Consider the following 19,602-nt stretch of genomic DNA (forward strand, 5'->3'; position numbering starts at 1 on the left):
TACTTTCTACGGGATTGGGAATCGGTTACATCAGATCTTTGGGTTCTCAATCACGTAGAAAATGGGTATGCCCTTCCCTTTTGGGAATTTCCTCCCAATTACCCTCCTTGCCAAGGTTATTGCACGGAGGAACATCTGTAGCTTCTACAGGAGGAAGTACAGACTTTATTAAGAAAGGGTGCGATAGAAGTGGTCCCAGAGCAGGAAAGGGGTCAGGGATGCTACTCCCGGTATTTCCTGATCCCCAAGAAGGATGGCAGACTTCGCCAATCCTGGATCTCAGGATTTTGAATCTCTATCTGAAACAAGAGAAATTCAAGATGCTCACCCTTGCACAGGTTCTTCAAGCGCTGCTGGAAGAAGACTGGATGGTGTCGCTCGACTTGCAGGATGCGTATTTTCACATCCCAATCCTGAAGTCTCATAGGAAGTATCTCTGTTTTACGGTGGGATCGCAGCACTATCAGTTTGCGGTCCTTCCTTTTGGAATGACTACTGCGCCTCTAGTCTTCACCAAGGGGATGGCAGTGGTGGCGGCACATCTCAGAAAGTCGGGGATTCTGGTATTCCGCTATTTGAACGACTGGCTGATCAAAGCAGAGTCGTCAGAGAAAGTGCTCCAGCATCTGCAAGGGGCAACTCAGTTGTTGTACCGTTTGGGTTTTCGATAAATGTATCCAAGTCTCACCTATTGCCCTCCCAGCACAACCTGTTCATAGGTGCCGAACTGGACACAACTGTATGTCGGGCATTCCCCCCTCCTCAAAAGATTCGCGACATACAGGAAATGGTTCCTTTGTTTCACAGTGGAGCAGTAGTTCCAGTCCTGAAGGTCCTTCGTCTGCTCGGTCTGATGGCTTCATGCATTCTGTTGGTCAACCATGCACGCTGGCATATGAGGGCGCTCCATTGGTGCCTCCGCAGACAGTGGTTTCAACACGAAGGGGATCTCGGGGAGTCAGTGAGGATCTCCAGAGAGGCTGCAGCGGATGTATCTTGGTGGGGCGTGGAAGGCAATCTGTCACAAGGGAAACCTTTCCATCTGTCTCCATCGGTGGCCACGGTGATAACTGATGCATCCACTCTAGGGTGGGGTGCTCATCTGGGGGATTTGGAGATCAAGGGTCTTTAGTTTCCAGAGGAAAAGTTGCTTCACATCAACCTTCTAGAATTGCGGGCAATACGTTTAGCGCTCAAGGCCTTCCTCCCTTCCCTTCGCAGTCGGTCAGTGCAAGTCCTGACGTACAACACGACCGCGATGTGGTACATCAACAAGCAGGGAGGAGTAGGGTTGCAGTGTCTCTACAGAGAGGCTCTGCGGCTCTGGTCTTGGGTTCAGGACCATCAGATTTGTCCGATGGCAAATCATTTGGCCGGGGTTCTGAACGTGCGAGCAGACAGTCTGTCGTCAGTTCTCAGCCGACCACGAGTGGAGGCTCCATCCAGAGGTTGTTCTCGGCATCTTTCGGATGTGGGGAACTCCTCAGTGGACCGGTTTGCCATTCGCGAGAATGCTCACTGCCCGTCGTTCTGCAGTCTCCAGTATCCGATGCATGGAGCCTTGGGGGGCGCGTTTCAGTTGAGTTAGGGAAATCAACTCCTTTACGCGTTTCCTGCCATACCCTTGATTCCTCGGGTTCTGAGGAAGATTCGCCAGGACCGGGCCCAAGTCCTATTGATCGCCCCGGATTGGCCAAGAAGGGTGTGGTACACGGATCTTCTCCACCTCTCCTCTTACCCGCCGCTCCGTCTCCCTCTCAGGGCAGACCTCCTCTCTCAGATGGAGGGGCAGGTTCTACACCCCCACCTCCAGACATTACACCTTCATGCCTGGAGATTGAACGGGGCAACCTGAATACCTTTTCTCTCCCACCTGACGTAGTGGATGTCATCTTGTCAGCCAAGCATGACTCCACTAAGTCCATCTATTCATATAGATGGTCAAAATTTGTCACTTGGTGTGGGGAGAAATCTATTGACCCTTTGAAAGCCCATTTGTCTGATGTTCTGCAGTTTGCCCTCTCTCTGGCGCAGCAAGGGCTTGCTGTTGCCACAGTTAAGGGCTATCTTTCAGCGCTGTCGGCTTTTCTCTGTTTGCCAGACCAGCCATCTCTTTTTAAATCTCCTGTTGTTTTAAGGTTTTTGAAGGGCCTCACAGATATGTTCCTTCCTACTCCTTTTATTGTGCCTCAGTGGGACTTAAATCTTGTCTTGACTTTTTTAATGGGTGCTCCCTTAGAGCCTCTTCACAAATGTCCTATGAGGCTTTTGACTCTTAAGACGGTCTTCCTCGTTGCAATAACCTTAGCAAGGAGGGTAAGTGAGCTTCAAGCTCTTAGTTCCAAGCCCCCTTTCTTGACCATTCATGCTGATCAAATGGTTCTTAGGACCAGGGCTGCTTTTCTCCCAAAGGTGGTGACTCCTTTCCACCTTGGTCAATCCATTACCCTCACTACCTTTTATCCTCCCCCACACCCTTCGAAGGAGGAGGAGAGATTACACCGTCTGGACCCCAAAAGGGCGGTGTCCTTTTACCTGGACAGATCTAAAGACTGTCGGTTGGATGACCAGCTCTTCATTGGGTTTGCTGGCTGCAAAAGAGGAAGAGCGGTCCATAAAAGAACTCTGCTACTCTTTGGCCGGTAAGGAACCACCAGAGGGCATAAGGGCTCATTCTACAAGAGCTAAATCATCAACCTCAGCATTGGCTAGAGGTGTTCCAGTAGAGGACATTTGTAGGGCGGCGACTTGGTCTTCCCTCCACATTTTCGCGAAGCATTACTGCTTGGATTCCGAAGTGAGGAGGGACGGCCACTTAGCGCGCTCTGTTCTCCAGGATTTCCTGGTTTAAAAGAGTGGACACCCTCCTCCGGGAGTGGGAACTGCTGTGGGACTCTATTCACAAGGTGCGGAATCCACAAGGCAGATGTATCTATCAGAAGAACAAGTTACTTACCTTCGGTAACGCTTTTTCTGGTAGATACAGTATCTGCCTGTGGATTCCTCACTGACCCACCCACCTCCCTGTTGTCCGCTCTTCTATATCAGAGAATCTGTGTTGTAAATATTTTATGATCTGAAAGAGACACGTTAGTGACAGATTCCTTACCTTAGAATATCCCCAGGCGTCAGACTGGATCCGGAATTTTTTGCGTAGCAGTAGCCTTGCGCGTCGGTAGGCGTCGTCTGCGGCTCTGTGTCCGGCGTCGTGGGCGCCGTGATGACGTCGTCGGAGTACTTAGACGCTGCCTCCGCGTGCTGACGTCAGTTCTTCTTTTTTCCGCGCCAGCAGCGCAGATCCGGAAAAAGTGGTACCTTAGTCACTTTTTGACTAACCCTTTTTTGATCTTTTGATCATTACTTTTCGAGTCTTTGACTCTGATCTGTGCCGATAGGGATGCCTGATTTCAAGCCCTGTGAAGATTGCGACCGACTGATGTCGGTCACGGATCCTCACCGTCGGTGTCTCCACGACGACAAGACCTGCCTCGACTGCTGGGCCCTTACTTCGAAAGCTAGACTGGAGCGACTCGAATTCCGGCAGTTGGCCCCGCGCCGAGAGAGGTCCCGGTCCGGACGGAGGTTGAGGGACCGGTCGCGGGAGCGGAGCCGTCATAGTTCCAGGAGTCGACATCACTCCTCTGGGTCGAAGTAGTCAGGTAAGCACAAGAAGTCGAAGAGACGTCATCGCTCTTCCGACTCCCCCCAACGCTCGTGCAACGCGGCCGGGGGTTCAGGTGGCACCGCCCACGCGGCTCCATCGGAGTCGCAGGCGTCGCGTCCGGCTTCATACCCTCCGGTCCCTGGGCCTAACGCGACGCCGGGGGAGATCGAGCGGTTTCTCATGGCCATGAGGTCCCTCTCTCCCCCGACGGGTTCCGCGGCGCCTTCGGGCCCAGCGGTCCCGTCTGGGGGTCTTAGCGGGTCGGGGGCTTCGGCCCGATGCCGTCGGGCCCCGCTGGATCCGGATCTGGGTCGTCGCCGGTGGCCTTAACGACCTCCCCGGCGCCGACCCCACAGGTGTCACCCCCGGCGCTGTCCTCGGGCGGCGCCGTCCCAGACGCCTCCCTCAACCCGGTTCCGGCGCCGCTCGGCGCCGATTCAGACGCCATTTGGTGAGTTCACTTTCCATGAACCGACCCCATCCTTTACTAACCCGGAGTACCGGGTGATGGGGATGGTTTGGGAGGGTCTGAGGACCCTCTGGCACGTGAGTGCCAGTCTTATGAGGACTGGACAGGTGACCTTGGGGAAGCCAGTGGTTTAGACACTTTGCCTGACACTGGCTGTTCTCCCCTCCTAGCGTGGTTACGGAGGAGGGGGCAACCTATAGTGTGGTGTTGATGAGGGCAGCCAAGGCCTTGGGCCTTGAGCTCCCCGTCGTGGCCGTGAGGACTAACCTCCTCACCGAGGTCCTTAAGCCGCAGTCATGCTCAGCCGAGCCTCTGCTGCCGTTTAACGAGGCCTTAACTGACGTTCTTTTGGGCACTTGGTCCAAGCCCGCTACGGGTTCGCCCGTAGATAGGAACGTGGCCAGACGCCTCCGTACGACCCCGGGTGACCCATGTTTCCTGTCCACCCACCCCACCCCTGAGAGCCTGGTCATGCAGGCCTCCAATTCCCAGACCGCATTCCCGTCGGCTCCGCCGGACAGGGCCTCCAAGAGGTACAAGCAGTATGGCAAAAAGATTTTCTCCTCCCTTAGTCTGGGACTGCACTTCCAACACCGCATGCCTCTTGGGCCGCTACACCCTCTCTCTGTGGGATACGGTCGCGGAAGTGCTGCCAGAGTGTCCGTTGGAGGTATGGCCAGACTCGGCCAGGCCCTTGTGGAAGGTCGGGATGCAGCCAGATATTCGATCCGGTGTGGACTAGATACCACCGGCTTACTGGGCAGAGCGATGGCAACGACGGTGGCGGTCAGACGCCACGCCTGGTTGAGGTCCGCCAATTTCTCGGCCGATGTCCAGAACACACTGATGGACATGCCGTTCGATGGCCGTCGCCTTTTTGGCGACAAGGCAGACCATGCGCTTGAGCGTTTTAAGGACTCCAGGGCCACGGCCAAGTCCTTGGGCCTCTCGGCCCCACACCAGCAATCGGCTGCCTTTCACTCCTTTCGTGGCCACGGAACGGGTGTACCCACACGTGCTGCCAGCCATGCCCCGCAGGGTAATGCCCAACGCGGTGGCGGCCGTGGAAACCCCTGTGGTGGCGGTCGGGGACAACGGCGAGGTCAGTCCACACCTTCCCCCGCAGCATCCGCCTCAAAACCCTCCTAGTCCGTGCTTTCAGGCCCATGTGACGCCAGTGGGTGGCAGGGTTCGCCATCACCTCCTCCACTGGCGCACTGTCACGTCGGACAGGTGGGTGCTGCAGATCGTCCGAAGGGGCTACTCCCTCCCCTTCGAGGTGACTCCTCCAGCCATGCCACCGCAGAACCACCGTGTGTCGGGGGATCATTTGCGTCTTCTGCAGGAGGAAGTTACGGCCCTCTTGGCCAAGGGGGCCATCGAGCGTGTTCCTGGGCCAGAAGTAGGGCGTGGTTGCTACTCCCACTACTTTCTGTTACCCAAGAAGGGCAAAGGGGGCCTACGCCCTATCTTGGATCTACGGAACGTCAACGGCTTCCTCCTGAAGGAGAAGTTCAAGATGCTGACACTGGCTCAGGTTTTAGCTGCCCTGGACCCAGGAGACTGGATGGTAGCGTTGGACTTGCAGGACGCTTACTTCCACATTCCCGTCCTGCCGGCCCACCGGCGCTACCTGCGGTTCACGGTTGGCCACAAGCACTTTCAGTACACCGTGCTCCCCTTCGGCCTTACCAGCGCCCCACGGGTGTTCACAAAGGTGATGGCGGTGGTCGCAGCTCATCTGCGCAGGTTAGGGGTCTCAGTCTTCCCCTACCTCGACGACTGGTTGTTGAAGGCGGGCTTGCCCCAGACAGTCGTCCGCCACCTCCAGAATACGGCGGATCTCCTGCACCAGCTGGGGTTCCACATCAATATGCCGAAGTCACACATGTGCCCCTCTCAGAAGCTCCTCTTCATCGGAGCGGTTCTAGATTCGGCGCAGTTTCGGGTTTATCCGCCCGAACAGCGGGTCCGGGATATTCAGGCTCTCATCCCACTCTTCCAGCCTTTATCCTGGATCTCGTCAGGTTGACCCTGCGGCTTCTGGGGCTCATGGCCTCCTGCATCCTACTGGTGCATCACGCCAGGTGGCGGATGCGGGCTCTGCAGTGGGACCTGAAGTTTCAGTGGGCTCAGCATCAGGGCAACCTGTCCGACCACGTCCTGATCTCAGAGGGCACTGCGAGACAGCTGGAGTGGTGGCTCACGGACCGCGATTGAGTCAGCGGCAGATCCCTCTCCCTTCCCCAACCGGAGCACGTAGTTGTGACGGACGCGTTCCTCCAGGGCTGGGGAGGCCACATGGGAGAGGCGGAGATCAGAGGCCTCTGGTGTCAGGCGGAGTCCCGGCTCCATATCAACCTTTTGGAGCTGCGGGCGATTCGTCTAGCACTGAAGGCATTCCTCCCCTCTGTCCGAGGGAGTGTAGTGCAGGTGTTCACGGACAACACCACCGCCATGTGGTACTGCAACAAACAGGGCTGGGTGGGGTCGGGGACCCTTTGCCAGGAGGCTCTGCGCCTCTGGCAATGGCTGGAACATCAGGGAGTGACCCTGGTGGTTCAACACCTGGCAGGTTCTCTGAATGCCAGGGTGGACGAAGTCAGCCGCCAATGGCGCACGGTCTCTTTCTGCCGTGGGGAAAGCCTTGGTTAGATCTATTCGCCACCGAAGAGAACGCGCAATGTCATCAGTTCTGCGCGTTGGAATTTCCAAGGCGGCGCTCGCTCGGAGACGCTTTTCGTCGCGAGTGGAGTTGCGGTCTGTTGTACGCCTTTCCGCCTATACCACTTCTGCCCAGAGTGCTGAAGAAGATCAAGCGGGACCGGGCCCAAGTCATCCTTGTGGCTCTGGACTGGGCACGAAGGTACTGGTATCCAGAGCTACTCAGTATGACAGTCGATCCCCCGGTTCGTCTGCCTCTTCAGGAGGACCTTCTGTCGCAGCAACAGGAGACGGTCCTCCACCCGAACCTGTCCAGTCTTCACCTCCATGCTTGGAGATTGAGCGGCGACAGTTGAGGTCATTTGACTTGCCTCCTGAAGTCTGTAACATCATTCTGGCAGCCAGGCGTCCCTCCACGAAGTCGGTATACGCCTGCAGGTGGAACAGATTTGTGGCATGGTGCACAGCAAAGGCTGTGGATCCTCTCTCTGCCCATCTTTCTGAGGTTCTTCTCTTCCTTCTTTCTCTTGCCCAGCAGGGCTCTGCTCTGGGCACTATCAAGGGCTATCTTTCTGCCCTTTCAGCCTTCTTAAGGCCGCCTGATCAACCATCTTTGTTCAAGTCCCCTATTGTAAATCGATTCCTGAAGGGCATCACTCACACATTCCACCTAAGTCCATCTATGGGCTATGGTTTTAATTAATCTTTATCCACCACGGTTAGTAATCCCGACTTCATTTTTCATAGGGTTATCATTATCCCCTGGTTGCCCCCATCTGTCTTTCCAGTCCTGATGAAGACTCGCACTCCCCAGGTTCAAATCACTGATTGGGCATAAGACGAGTCGAAACGTCGACACTATCTTCATATCACCTTGGACCAACTACTCAATTTCTTTCATATAGTGCAAGAAATTTCAGGACATATATGTCTGGATGTAATAATGTTTTGAATAAAAAAATTAAATAAGGTTTGGCCAGGGACTCAATGCGGCAAATCATATGTCCGATATTGCTTGTTGAATAATGTGAATATTTTCTGTCCACCATTGTGAATTTCCTTTCTGTTCACCTATTTCACACTCTTAATCACGCTTTTCTTTGCACGCTCCTTTTGGGAAACCATTCTGTTTTTATCTATTTTGGAATAATACATTGTTATAAAAATGAACTGCTAATAATGAACTAATTAATTAAAAGTATTCTGTTAACCGTGGTGTAGGTTTATCACTCTGTACTAAGCAAATTGAGTACAATAGAGCAGACTGGTTGTTGTTGTTCTATACTTGAAACTTTGCACAATTTAATTGATTAAGTGAATCATTATAATCAATAGGTTCAGGACCATTGTTTTTCATATCGCAATATGAACAGTTAGCGCACACAGGACGACTATTTGGAGGATGGCAAACTCCTCCCTCATTATCACACGAATGATGGTCTCAATCTAAACGTACAAAACACTAGAGGCCTTTGCACCTCTTTAGAATGGGACATACCTTACCGTAAAGACCCTCCTTAACAGGATGTCTGTTCTTTTCACATCTGTAATGTGGGAAGCAGTTTTAATTGCTCTTGCTGTAGGAAGCTGGCTCTGTATGTACTATAGCAAAGTAAGGTATAGTGTGCACAGTGTCCAGTGGAACCCCAAAGGTAGGCAGAGGTAAAAGTATATAATACCTTACATTTTATTTGTGGTTGCGTGGGCGAGCAGTAAGGCTTTATCAGAGGGTAGTGTTAAGCATTTATTGCACACAATCATTCAAGAAATGTCACACACTGGAAGACTGAACTCAGACCAATTTGTTTAAATGAAAATATTATTTAGTTTGTATTTTATTTTCTAGAACCAAAACAGGCCTGGTATATGGAAGTATAATAACAATTTGCAAGAATAATGCCGTTAAATACAGTTTAAATGCAGTTGAATGCAATTAGATTGGTTACAAGTAAGTCATGTGTTTGTAAAGCAGTTTAAATTACTTTTCAGGTTACTTTCTACGTTACTTTTTCTACTCTGTGTGATATGCCTAGATATCACACTGGGACATTTCCTAGAGAAAAGGTAAGTAAATCAGTTTTTGTATCTTTGCAGTTTCTTAGTGATTCATACAAACCAACTCCACACTTAGAACAATTTTGACAAGAAGGCAGTTCAATGCAGTCCTATGGGAGAAAACAGTGTTATCGACTTAACGATAGGTACTTAGGTTTGGGAGTTAGTTTTCTGGGGTTAGAACCAGGGTTGAGAATGCACTCTCAAAGCACCCTCAGAGGCACTAGGGCAGCCGGGTGCAGAGTGCTGAGGCCCAATGTTATCCAATGAGGGATAGGGGGCATCTGGTTGGTGGCTGCTCAAGAGCAGGCCACAAGGTTATTGGAGCAAAGCTCCTGGACTTACGCTGAGGGCAAAAAGGGGATTCGATTTCGCACCCACAGTGGCACTAGGGGGGCCCGGTGCCCTGTTGTTTTCAATGTGGATTTTACGGTTGCAACACACACTGCAGGCTCTGGGACGAAGATCCTCTGGAGGCGACCACCGGTTGGAGAGGTAAGTTGGGATGTCTTGGTATTCCAGGACAACGTTGGTTGGGCCACCCAAGGCCTTGGAGCATCTGGTGGGGGGGGCTTTTGGTTTCATATTCTTCTTACCAGCTACGGTTGCGGTCTGAGGGATCCTCCAGAAAGGCGCTGCAGGCGTCGACTGGAGACTTGAGGTAAGTCAGAGATCACCAGATCCCAGTTTGGATCACCGGGGAGACCACCGTGTGGTGTTGGGCTACTCGAACTAGGGCTGTGGGCGACTGGTGCAGACACTCGGATTTGGCCGGAGCCTGTCTGTTGGTGAGCAAATCCGGTGCTCACGGAAGACGAAGTGTGGTTTGGAAAGGCAGGTCAGGGTCTTTGGGGGCTGCTGGCCGCAGGAGACACCGGGATTCCGCTGTAGTCTGTCGAGTTCGGGACAGGCCGGTAGTACTGGGGCCAAGTCAGTTGGTGTGCCCCTTTTCTTCAGCCCGGCTCTTCTGTCCTTGTTTTTTGTCTAAGGAAGCAAAGTTCAGGGTTGCCCCTAAATACAACATTTAGGGGCGTTACAGGTAGGTACAGGTTGGGATCAATGGATCTCTTCCTTGTGGTGGGTGCACCCCCTATTATACCACCCTCCACTGGGGGGGAGCGGGGCATTAGCCTCAGTCTGGTTGGCTTGATCGCCCACCACAATCTTCAAGAAGGTGGGGACTGAGTCGTGCTTCACTTCGCCTCCCCCACCTGAGGAATGGAGTTGGCAAAGGTGGGCACACCTCTCCTCCTAACTTGGTTTTCCTGCAGATTCTCCTTCCCAAAATGGGGGTGGGTCAGTTGCTGGGAACAGCAAATGGCTGTGGTAGCTCACAAAGGCGGCAAGCCTTACCTTTTTTCGACCCAGTCCTGGGGGAGGAGGCCTGGCACCTCGTCCCAGGATGTGCTTGGTTTCAGGACACCGAGAGCTGGAGTACTCTCGACCCAGGGGTACAGAAACAAGTCCTAGTGCATTTTTCTTTAAATCCCAAACTGGCATCAGTGTGGGTTTAATGTGCTGAGAAGTTTGATACCAAAATTCCCAGTTTTCAGTAAAGCCATTATGGGGCGGCGGAGTTTGTAATGACAAACTCCCATACCATATACTGTTTATGGCATTACTGCACTTACAATGAGTATGAAATGACTTAGACAGTGTAGGGGTACAGGGCTCTTGCACCTGTACCGTCACCACTGGTAAAGTACACCCAGCTAGAGGGGTGGCTTACCTATGCCAGGGCAGTGGATTGTAGGCATGGTACACAGGGATGTGTGCCATGTCGACTCTTCACTTTGCTTTACACCAAAACATGCAGCCTGCAATGGCAGTGTGTGTGAAGGTACAGGGCCTCTAAGGGTGGCACAATAAGTGCTGCAGCCCATAGAGGCCTTCCCAGGTTACAGTGCCCTTGGTACATATGGTACCTTTTACAAGTTACTCCCATGTGGCCAGAGAGTTACCAATAGGGTTATGCAACAGTAGAGTTTAGGGAAAGAACCTAGGCCCTGGGTACCTGGTTGGCAGGAACCCAGGGCACACTCAGTCAAAGTACATCAACTTTATGCAAAAAGTTGGGGGCAACCATGCAAAAAGGGGCACTTTCCTACAACATCACTTTAGAATACACTACAATTCCTACAATTAGTATGGTACCATCAACATATGATTTATACTTAGGCTTTCCTGTTTTCAGTTTCTATTTTTGGTAAATTCTGGTGGGGTTTTTTTCAGTGTTTTCAATATCTTAAAAAACAGTTGTTACCAGTGGTTACACATTTTCGCGCCACTAAAAACCACAGAAAAAGTGTTTTTCCGGTGTTTATGGAACGTTTCGCTTTTGTTATTGCTTGCTTTCTACACTGAATGAACATGGTATTTGGACAGTGTACTTATAGTGTATATGAGGTCCAAATAGATTTTTGAAAATTAATCTTTATGTAGTGCACCATACAATACTTCTTCAGTGAGTCTTTGGGTCATGTGCACTCGCTCTTTTCTTCCCATGTAATCTTCTGTGAAAAGCCCCTCTCAGCATACCATCTAACAAGTGGCAAGAATCTCCTACAGGGAATCACTTCAGCTCGGGTATCAATTTTGACAGGTCATCACACAACTTTTTAATATACGTAGCTGAATCACTGCAAATACAAACAATATGACTCCAATATTTGTTGAACTTGGAAAGAACCATTTATGCAGAGCATTACAAGTGACACTGAGTTCAATGCTTTGCAAATGTCTGGTGTCATGTTTTCACCACTATCCCAGATGCTTGGTGATATATATATATATACTTGTCACTATACCTTGCATTGAATGTTTAAAGCATGAGGTGTTGGCAATTCACCTACTATCAATACTGACCCGCTAGAAACTATGGTCTGATGTATTAAGGGTTTTTACCCATTCTCTGTGGGTAAATGTGATGACACATATTAGGAAATATTTTTATGAAATTTTCTGAATCCCTACAGTTTATAAAATAATTAAACTAAACCTTAAACATGAAACTAAACCCTGCATCTTTAGACCAAAGGCCACAAAACTGAAAAAGTAAAAGGAAGAAGAAACAACATTTTGGTGGCATCCCTAAAGAACAAAACTCAAGCAGAATAATGTTAGCCAGTCTTTCTTACAGCTAGCTTGTATAACAAAGTTACATTGTATTGACACCTTCAGGAAGAAAAAAATGACTTTCATTCTCTTTTTCCTTTCTTTGAATGGCATTTAGTTTGTGGTTGTGCAGGTGTTTTTTCAGTGTTTATATGTTTCCACCGGTGAGGGCTATTTATCTTTCAGTGGGGTTTTATCAGTTATTATAGGTTTAAACCTAAAACCCCACAGCCTATTTATACTGTAACTAAAATCTGTTATCACCCTTTAGGCTTTCTCCTTTTTGTGACTTTCAAAACCTGCCATTCACTACGATGCATTTCAGTGGAGTGCTATCATGTATGTTGGCCCCAAGGTGGCTGCCAGCACTTCCTGGTTGAAGTGCTGACAGCCAATCAGAACTCACCATGAGATCTGTGCTTGGGCTCCACCCAGATATACAAATGTTGTTTTTCCTTCAATATCTCAAACTACTGAACGGATTTACAACAAATCACAAAAAGGGCTCTTTCTGGACCAAGAGCTAGCTGTCGGTCACATTTGGTGTTGTTCCATTCAGTAGTTAGGGCTGTAGTCGTGTCATCTCTATGGAAATTAACATGGGAAAGGCACTTATTTTTACCCCCACAGTCTATTGATCACAGCCAGCTGAAGCGGAGTTTAGGCAAGACCTAAAAAAAAAAAAAGACCATACATGTACAAAAAGTATGCAAGCTGTGCGAGACTTGTTACATAAACTGCTGTAACTTACCATTGATACGAAAACAGAAGTAACAGAGACCCACAGTTCTAGTACCCCTGTTTTCTAACAGAATGCATAAAATGAATTAGAGCATTCTGTGATTTCCACTTATTCTTCTACTCTGGTAATCTTGTCTGCTTTAAAGTGGTGTAATTATTTATTTTACTGAAAGACCTCTGTTAATATTGCATTTCCCTTTTTCCTTATTGAAGGTGATGGTCAAAGGTTAAAATAGCACAGTTTTTTCTCAGCTCTCAGCTAGGATTTTTATTCTGATATTTCTTTTTAAGAAAAAATATTTTTTTCAGATGAGGATAAGTGTATTTAAATAAAGGTTTTCTGGGATCCTTCACTAAGGCTGATAGTCCATTGTTTACGGAGTTTATTGCAGTATTTGGGATTTAGATATAAATTTCCTTTATTAGATTTGTCTACTTAGTTCTAACTGTTCTCAGAAGATGGCTACATTGTTCTGCTTCCATCAGCTGTGTAGTACCTTTCCTTAGATGTTTCATAGAATTCCTTGCTCTAGTCTATACTTTGAATTCTATACACACACACTAACCTTTCTATGTATCTATATTATTACTTTATTCCTACTGTAGACACTCTCCAATGCACTACTTTGTCTCACGCTATACCTATCTCAATAGCTCCTCTACCTCCACTCTGACGCATCCCTAACCTCTTTCTACTACTCTGGTCTCCAAGATAAACCTTCTAGGCTCTTTGTAGCATGCTCCTCACCGAAAGGCGCATCAACGTCTCATCACTGGTAGTAAGCGCCATATAATTGCAATTACATTCCTGTTGATATAGATTGGTGTTTCACTCCATCTACTGTACAGTGGCCAAGTCATCCCTACTATGTACTCTATTGCTACCTTTGCACAACAGCTCTCTTCTCTTACTGTTGCTTTTTTCAGGGTGTTTTCAATGGTTGTCTCTGCTTCTGCAGGCCTCACACTCTAAACAGTACCAGCATGTCGAAAGCATACCAGAGTACCTTCACTGGTGAGACCAACACTCCATACAGCAAGCAGTTTGTGCACTCCAAGTCTTCACAGTATCGGCGTCTGAAGACTGAATGGAAGAACAACGTGTACCTAGCTCGCTCTCGGATCCAGGGGCTGGGTCTGTACGCCTCCAAGGACATAGAAAAGCACACCATGGTCATCGAATACATTGGCACCATCATCCGCAATGAAGTGGCAAATCGCAGGGAGAAGATCTATGAGGAACAGGTGAGTTTGTGCTTCTTAAGGGAGAGAGGGTGGTATTGATTTTGCAGAAGTTTGTGGTTCTCTGTGGAGATATTATTTGAAGGTGGAGCAGGAGCAGCAAAGTAGACTTTTGTTGTACGTTTGGGGAACAGGTTAAGTGACCCCTACCCATAAGAGAAATCCTTGAAGGAATTTCAGTGTTTGGTACAGGTCTGTGGAGATTGCATAGAGGTGCCAGCAGATGGGTTTTCGAGAAAAATTGGACAAAGACTTTAAAGCAGTTCTGGTAAGTTCCGAAACTTGTGCAGAGATCTGAGGACATGCATACTTTGAGGTACTAGTGGGTGACTTACGCGTAGGGATGCCATAGAACAAGCCTTGGCATGGATGCGTTCCTGTGCAGGGGAGATTTGAGGAAATTAAAAAAAAAAAAATAATAATCTGACAAATGTATTTAACAGTGATCTTCTGGCCAACAATTGTGGGTGAAAGAAGTCTTAGGATGTGTAAATGTTAAAAATTGTTTCCATAGAGCCCATGGATAATATTTGTGACCGAAAGACATGAACCCAAAGCATGCACTAAACCTAGTTTCTCGCCTGTGCAAATCCATAGAATTAGCTATGATACTTTCTTTTAGTGTAGAGTGTGGTATGTGTCATCAAAATGATCTGTGCTAATATTAAATAACTAGCAGCCCGTCCCGACCTTGTCCGGGCGCAATCAGGCTTCCCCGACCCCCGCCTGCCCCGACATTGTCCAGCAGCCCGGGATCCCGCCCGCCCCGACATTGTCCAGCAGCCCGGGCCCCTGTCCGCCCTGTCCCCCGCCTGCCCCGACATAGTCCGTGGGTCCCCCGGAGCCTTACCTCAGCCGCCGCTCCTCTCCCGCGCTCCTCAGTTCGCCGCTCCTTGCCGCTCGTCACCGCTCCTGCCCCGCGCCATGTCCGCCGCTCCTCCTCGCGCTCCTGGACCCCGCTCCTCCCCGCGCTCCTGATGTCAGCACGCAGATCGCTGCAAGCGCTACTTCAAAGGGACTATTTTTTTTTTAAGGTACATTTTTTAAATAACGCATATTTTTATAGTTTATATAGCCTATGTCCATCTACACACCCTGACGATTACAATGATGTATCGGGTGTGTGGATTGGTGCTGTGGTTCCCGAGTTTACCCGCCTCAAAGGTTCAAAGTTCTTGCTTTATAATTGTAGTATAGATTGATTGTGTAGACTACATTTCGTAGAAATTCCCACAAATATTTGGTATTGTGGGACTTGACTCTTGTATGCCTTACTGCCGATACCACTCCTGCCCCAAGTTCTCAAGAAGATCAGGACTGACCAGGCCCAAGTCTATGGCGGTGGTACTCATAGTACCGCCCGCGGTCCTTCGTTGGCAGCCCGAGGACCTTGTCTTGCCATTTCCAGTGAGGCCGGCAGTGAACACAAAAGATGACCGCAGGAGCATACTTAGTGAATACGTATTAAATGCTCCTGCGGCCATCTTTTGTGTTTACTGCCAGCCTCCGTGACGTCACTGACAGCACCATCAGTAAGCTTCCCAAAAGGCTCTTTAAAAGTCAGCTGTAAGCGCTTTCACAGCTGACTTTGAAAGGGCCTTTTGGGAAGCTTACTGTTTCGTGTTGCTGATGTAAGCACATTCAGAATTTGGACAATTGCCCCTGGAAAAACAGACACACAGATAGAGAGACAGAGACACAGATAGAGAGACACAGATAGAGAGACACAGATAGAGAGACACAGATAGAGAGACACAGATAGAGAGACACAGATAGAGAGACACAGATAGAGAGACACAGATAGAGAGACACAGATAGAGAGACACAGATAGAGAGACACAGATAGAGAGACACAGATAGAGAGACACAGATAGAGAGACACAGATAGAGAGACACAGATAGAGAGACACAGATAGAGAGACACAGATAGAGAGACACAGATAGAGAGACACAGATAGAGAGACACAGATAGACCCAGATAGAGAGACCCAGATAGAGACAGACAGAGACCCAGATAGAGACAGACAGAGACCCGGATAGAGACAGACAGAGACCCAGATAGAGACAGACAGAGACCCGGATAGAGACAGACAGAGACCCGGATAGAGACAGACAGAGACCCGGATAGAGACAGACAGAGACCCGGATAGAGACAGACCGAGACCCGGATAGAGACGGACCGAGACCCGAATAGAGACGGACAGAGACCCGAATAGAGACGGACAGAGACCCGGATAGAGACGGACAGAGACCCGGATAGAGACGGACAGAGACCCGGATAGAGACGGACAGAGACCCGGATAGAGACGGACAGAGACCCGGATAGAGACGGACAGAGACCCGGATAGAGACGGACAGAGACCCGGATAGAGACGGACAGAGACCCGGATAGAGACGGACAGAGACCCGGATAGAGACGGACAGAGACCCGGATAGAGACGGACAGAGACCCGGATAGAGACGGACAGAGACCCGGATAGAGTTCGGACAGAGACCCGGATAGAGACGGACAGAGACCGACGACCCAGATAGAGACAGACAGAGACCGACGACCCAGATAGAGACAGACAGAGACCCAGAAAGAGAGACAGATAGAGACAGACAGAGACCCAGAAAGAGAGACAGATAGAGACAGACAGAGACCCAGATAGAGACAGACAGAGACCCAGATAGAGACAGACAGAGACCCAGATAGAGACACAGAGAGAAAGTGACTCTATATATACTGGACTAGACGGAAGTACAGTGTGTATAGAGTCCACCAACACCAGAGGTATAACAGAGGTTAAAGTCAGAACTGACCTTACTCTCCAAAGTGGTAGCTTGGTCGAGCAGTAAGGCAGTACCAGAGGACAGTATAAAGCATTTGTTGTACACACTCAGTCAGCAAAAGGTTTCACACACTCAAGGACTGAACTCCAGGCCAATTGTTTTTATATCAACAGATATAGTTGTTTTATTTTTAGAACCAACAGTTAGTTTTCTGGTTATCAGTACTCTCATGTAAATACTTTGCAAGGGAGCAATAAAGTTTGTGCACACAATGATTATAGTATAGGTAGTAAGCAACACAATCCTAAAACACACTCTAGCATTGAGCTCAAAGGGTTTTCTACATATAAGTAGAGTTGATTACTTTATAGATTACTTTGGTAGTTCCAGGACTAGATCTGAGATTCAGTCCTGGGGTCTAAGCTGAAACCAGATTAGCAAAAACGTTTTAGTTACTGTAGTGAATTTTCATAAATCTAAAGCTGGTTTAAAAGTTCACACTTAGAAACTTCTCAATGTAAATCTGACAGTTATTCAATGGGAGAAAAATCAGGTTGCAGGTAAAGTACGATTGCGTTACTTTTGTAACCCTTCACAGGTCTCCTAGGGCCAGCACTGGGGGCTTAACTCAAAACAGGTAGGTAATTGCGTTTCAGTATTTCGTATGATTTTTAAGGAATATTTCCAGTTTTCAAAAGTAGACACTTAGAAGAAATTTCATAGAAAAGCAGACAATGGGTTCCTATGGAGAAAATACAGATTTACAAGTAAACCCGCTAGGGATTACTTTTGCGGTTCTGTACTGGGCTGAAAAGGTACAGTACTAGCTTCTCCCCTGGTCACAGGTGAGTACTTCGGAATTCGGACTCTGGCTGATTTTATGTGAATATTTCCAGTTTTCAAAACTTGACACTGAGAAAATTTTCGAGTCAAAAGGAGTCAATGTTATCCAATGGCAGGTAAGTGAATTACTGGTTCCCAGGTGAGTACTTGGTTGGTGAAGTTATGGTTCTGGGTATAGACTCAGGGGTCCCCCAGGATCAGTTAAGTACAGTTAGTTCAATCCCAGCGGCACAGGGGCGACCGGGTGCAGAGGTAGGTAGGCCCAATGATATCCAGTGAGGGAAAGGGGGCCTTCGGTTGGTGGCTGCTGGCTAGCAGGCCATGCGGTTCTGGGAGCTGGGCTCCTGGTCACTTGCTCAGGGCAAGGGGGGGAAGTAGGATGGGACAAAGGGGTCACAGCCAGCGGCACTCGGGCGGCTTGGTGCAGGGTGCTTTTGAGCCGTCGGGCGCTCAATGTTATCCAATGAGGATCTTGAAAAGGGAACAAAGGCTGCAGGCTCAGGGACGGAGGCTCTCCAGGGGGGCCCAGCACTTCGAGAGGTAAGTTGGGATCTTGGAGCACAGGTAGGTACCCCAAAGGGAGGCACAGGGGGCTGTAGGGCGCAGGGTGCATGGGTGTCTTTGGGTGTCGGGAAAGCTTACCCGCTGTTGGTCGCGGTTAGGGTGGCCTCTGGTTCTGAGTCTGCAGGCGTCGGCTGGTTCGTCTAGGAGGGTCTTTGGGCACTGGACTTCGGGTCCCAGTCGCCGGGGGGACGTCCTTGTGGTCTTGGTACGGGTTGGCCCGGCCCGGGCTCGGCTGGTGCAGAGTGGGCTGATGCGGAGCTTTCTGGTGGGCACCAGGTGGGTTGTTGCAGCAGAGCCTCTGCTGATGGGAGTCCCAATCTTCACGAGGGTCAAGGCAGGCAGGTCCTCTTGGTGTCCCCAGGTTGCTGTCCGCTGGGGTCGCCGGGGTTAGGCAGGAGCAGGTTCCAGGATCAACAGGCCGGTAGGGCTGGGGCCAAGTCAGTTGTTGTTGTCTTGTTGTTAGCAGCTGCACGGCGGGTCTTCTTCTTGATCTTCTTTCTTTTTTTTGGTATCTGGATCTGAGGAAGGAAGGTTCATGGAGCCCCTAAATACTAAATTTAGGGGCGTTACAAGTAGGGCAAGGGCAGGGACCAATGGGTCCCTGTCCTGGGGTGAGTACACCCCCTAGCCTGCTCCTCTCCTGTGGGAGTGGGGCAGGAGCCTAGCTGGGATTGGGCAGGGCTCTGGCAGTGGTAGGAGGGAAGCCTTGAGGTTCCTAATTATCTCCTGAAGGCGCTTTCCCATCCTTTGTTCACTTATTTTTAATCCTGGTAGAGGTGCCAAGAAAAGTCTAATAAAGTTTGTATTCTGGTTGACACCTTTAATCAGTTTTAAATCACTCCTCATACTGCACAATTCCTTTGGCGCACTTTTCGGTTGGAAACACTTGGTGTTTGCACTATTTCACCTTATTTGATGTGTTAAGTGTTGTGTTCGTTCAGTCTGTCTTGACTATATGTTGTGTTAAGAGAAATGTATTATTTTTTCCCCCTCCCTTATGCTCCGCCCTGTGTGGGGTACACCAGGACGTATTGTAAGCAGGCCCAATGATGAAGCATGTCACATACCTTGGTATGTGAGTGAGGGCAGTTTTCTCAAGTAGAGTGATTTGCCCTATTGGGGCTTGCTCTATTCTTTGCTGTATGAGTATATATGGTTTTGTTATTTACTCTACCCACCCCTTTTGTGTGTACAATTATAGGTCTCCGGGGGTTCGGGGTGGTAGAGTCTAAACTTATTTGACCCTCGCCCCTCTTTTGTGATAGTATTGGGCAGGGCTCCCCATCTACAAGATGGCCGGAACCCGGGGTCGTGCTTCACCTCTCCTCCTCCACCTGAGGGGTGGAGTTGGCAAAGGTTGGCACACCCCCCTTCCTGGCGTAGTTTTTCCCGCTAGTCTTTCCGCCAGAGTGGGGTCAAAACTGGTGGGGGCCAGTTTCTGGGTACAGCAAATGGTCTGGAGAAGCTCTCAGAG

The 19,602-nt window shown here is 49.5% G+C and overlaps 1 protein-coding gene across 4 annotated transcripts in view; it reads left to right on the plus strand.

Annotated features, from left to right (window-relative positions):
• Positions 1-19,602, plus strand: part of KMT2D (lysine methyltransferase 2D) — a 1,692,256-nt gene that overhangs the window by 1,588,144 nt on the left and 84,510 nt on the right. For all 4 annotated transcript variants that reach the window (XM_086963706.1, XM_086963708.1, XM_086963710.1 and 1 more), the window contains one exon: positions 13,667-13,952. In XM_086963706.1, the coding sequence (XP_086819832.1) occupies positions 13,667-13,952 (286 nt within the window). The remainder of the gene's footprint in view (positions 1-13,666; positions 13,953-19,602) is intronic.

The sequence above is a fragment of the Lissotriton vulgaris genome, chromosome 1_1, assembly GCF_964263255.1.
Source record: "Lissotriton vulgaris chromosome 1_1, aLisVul1.2, whole genome shotgun sequence".
In the NCBI taxonomy this organism is placed as follows: domain Eukaryota; kingdom Metazoa; phylum Chordata; class Amphibia; order Caudata; family Salamandridae; genus Lissotriton; species Lissotriton vulgaris.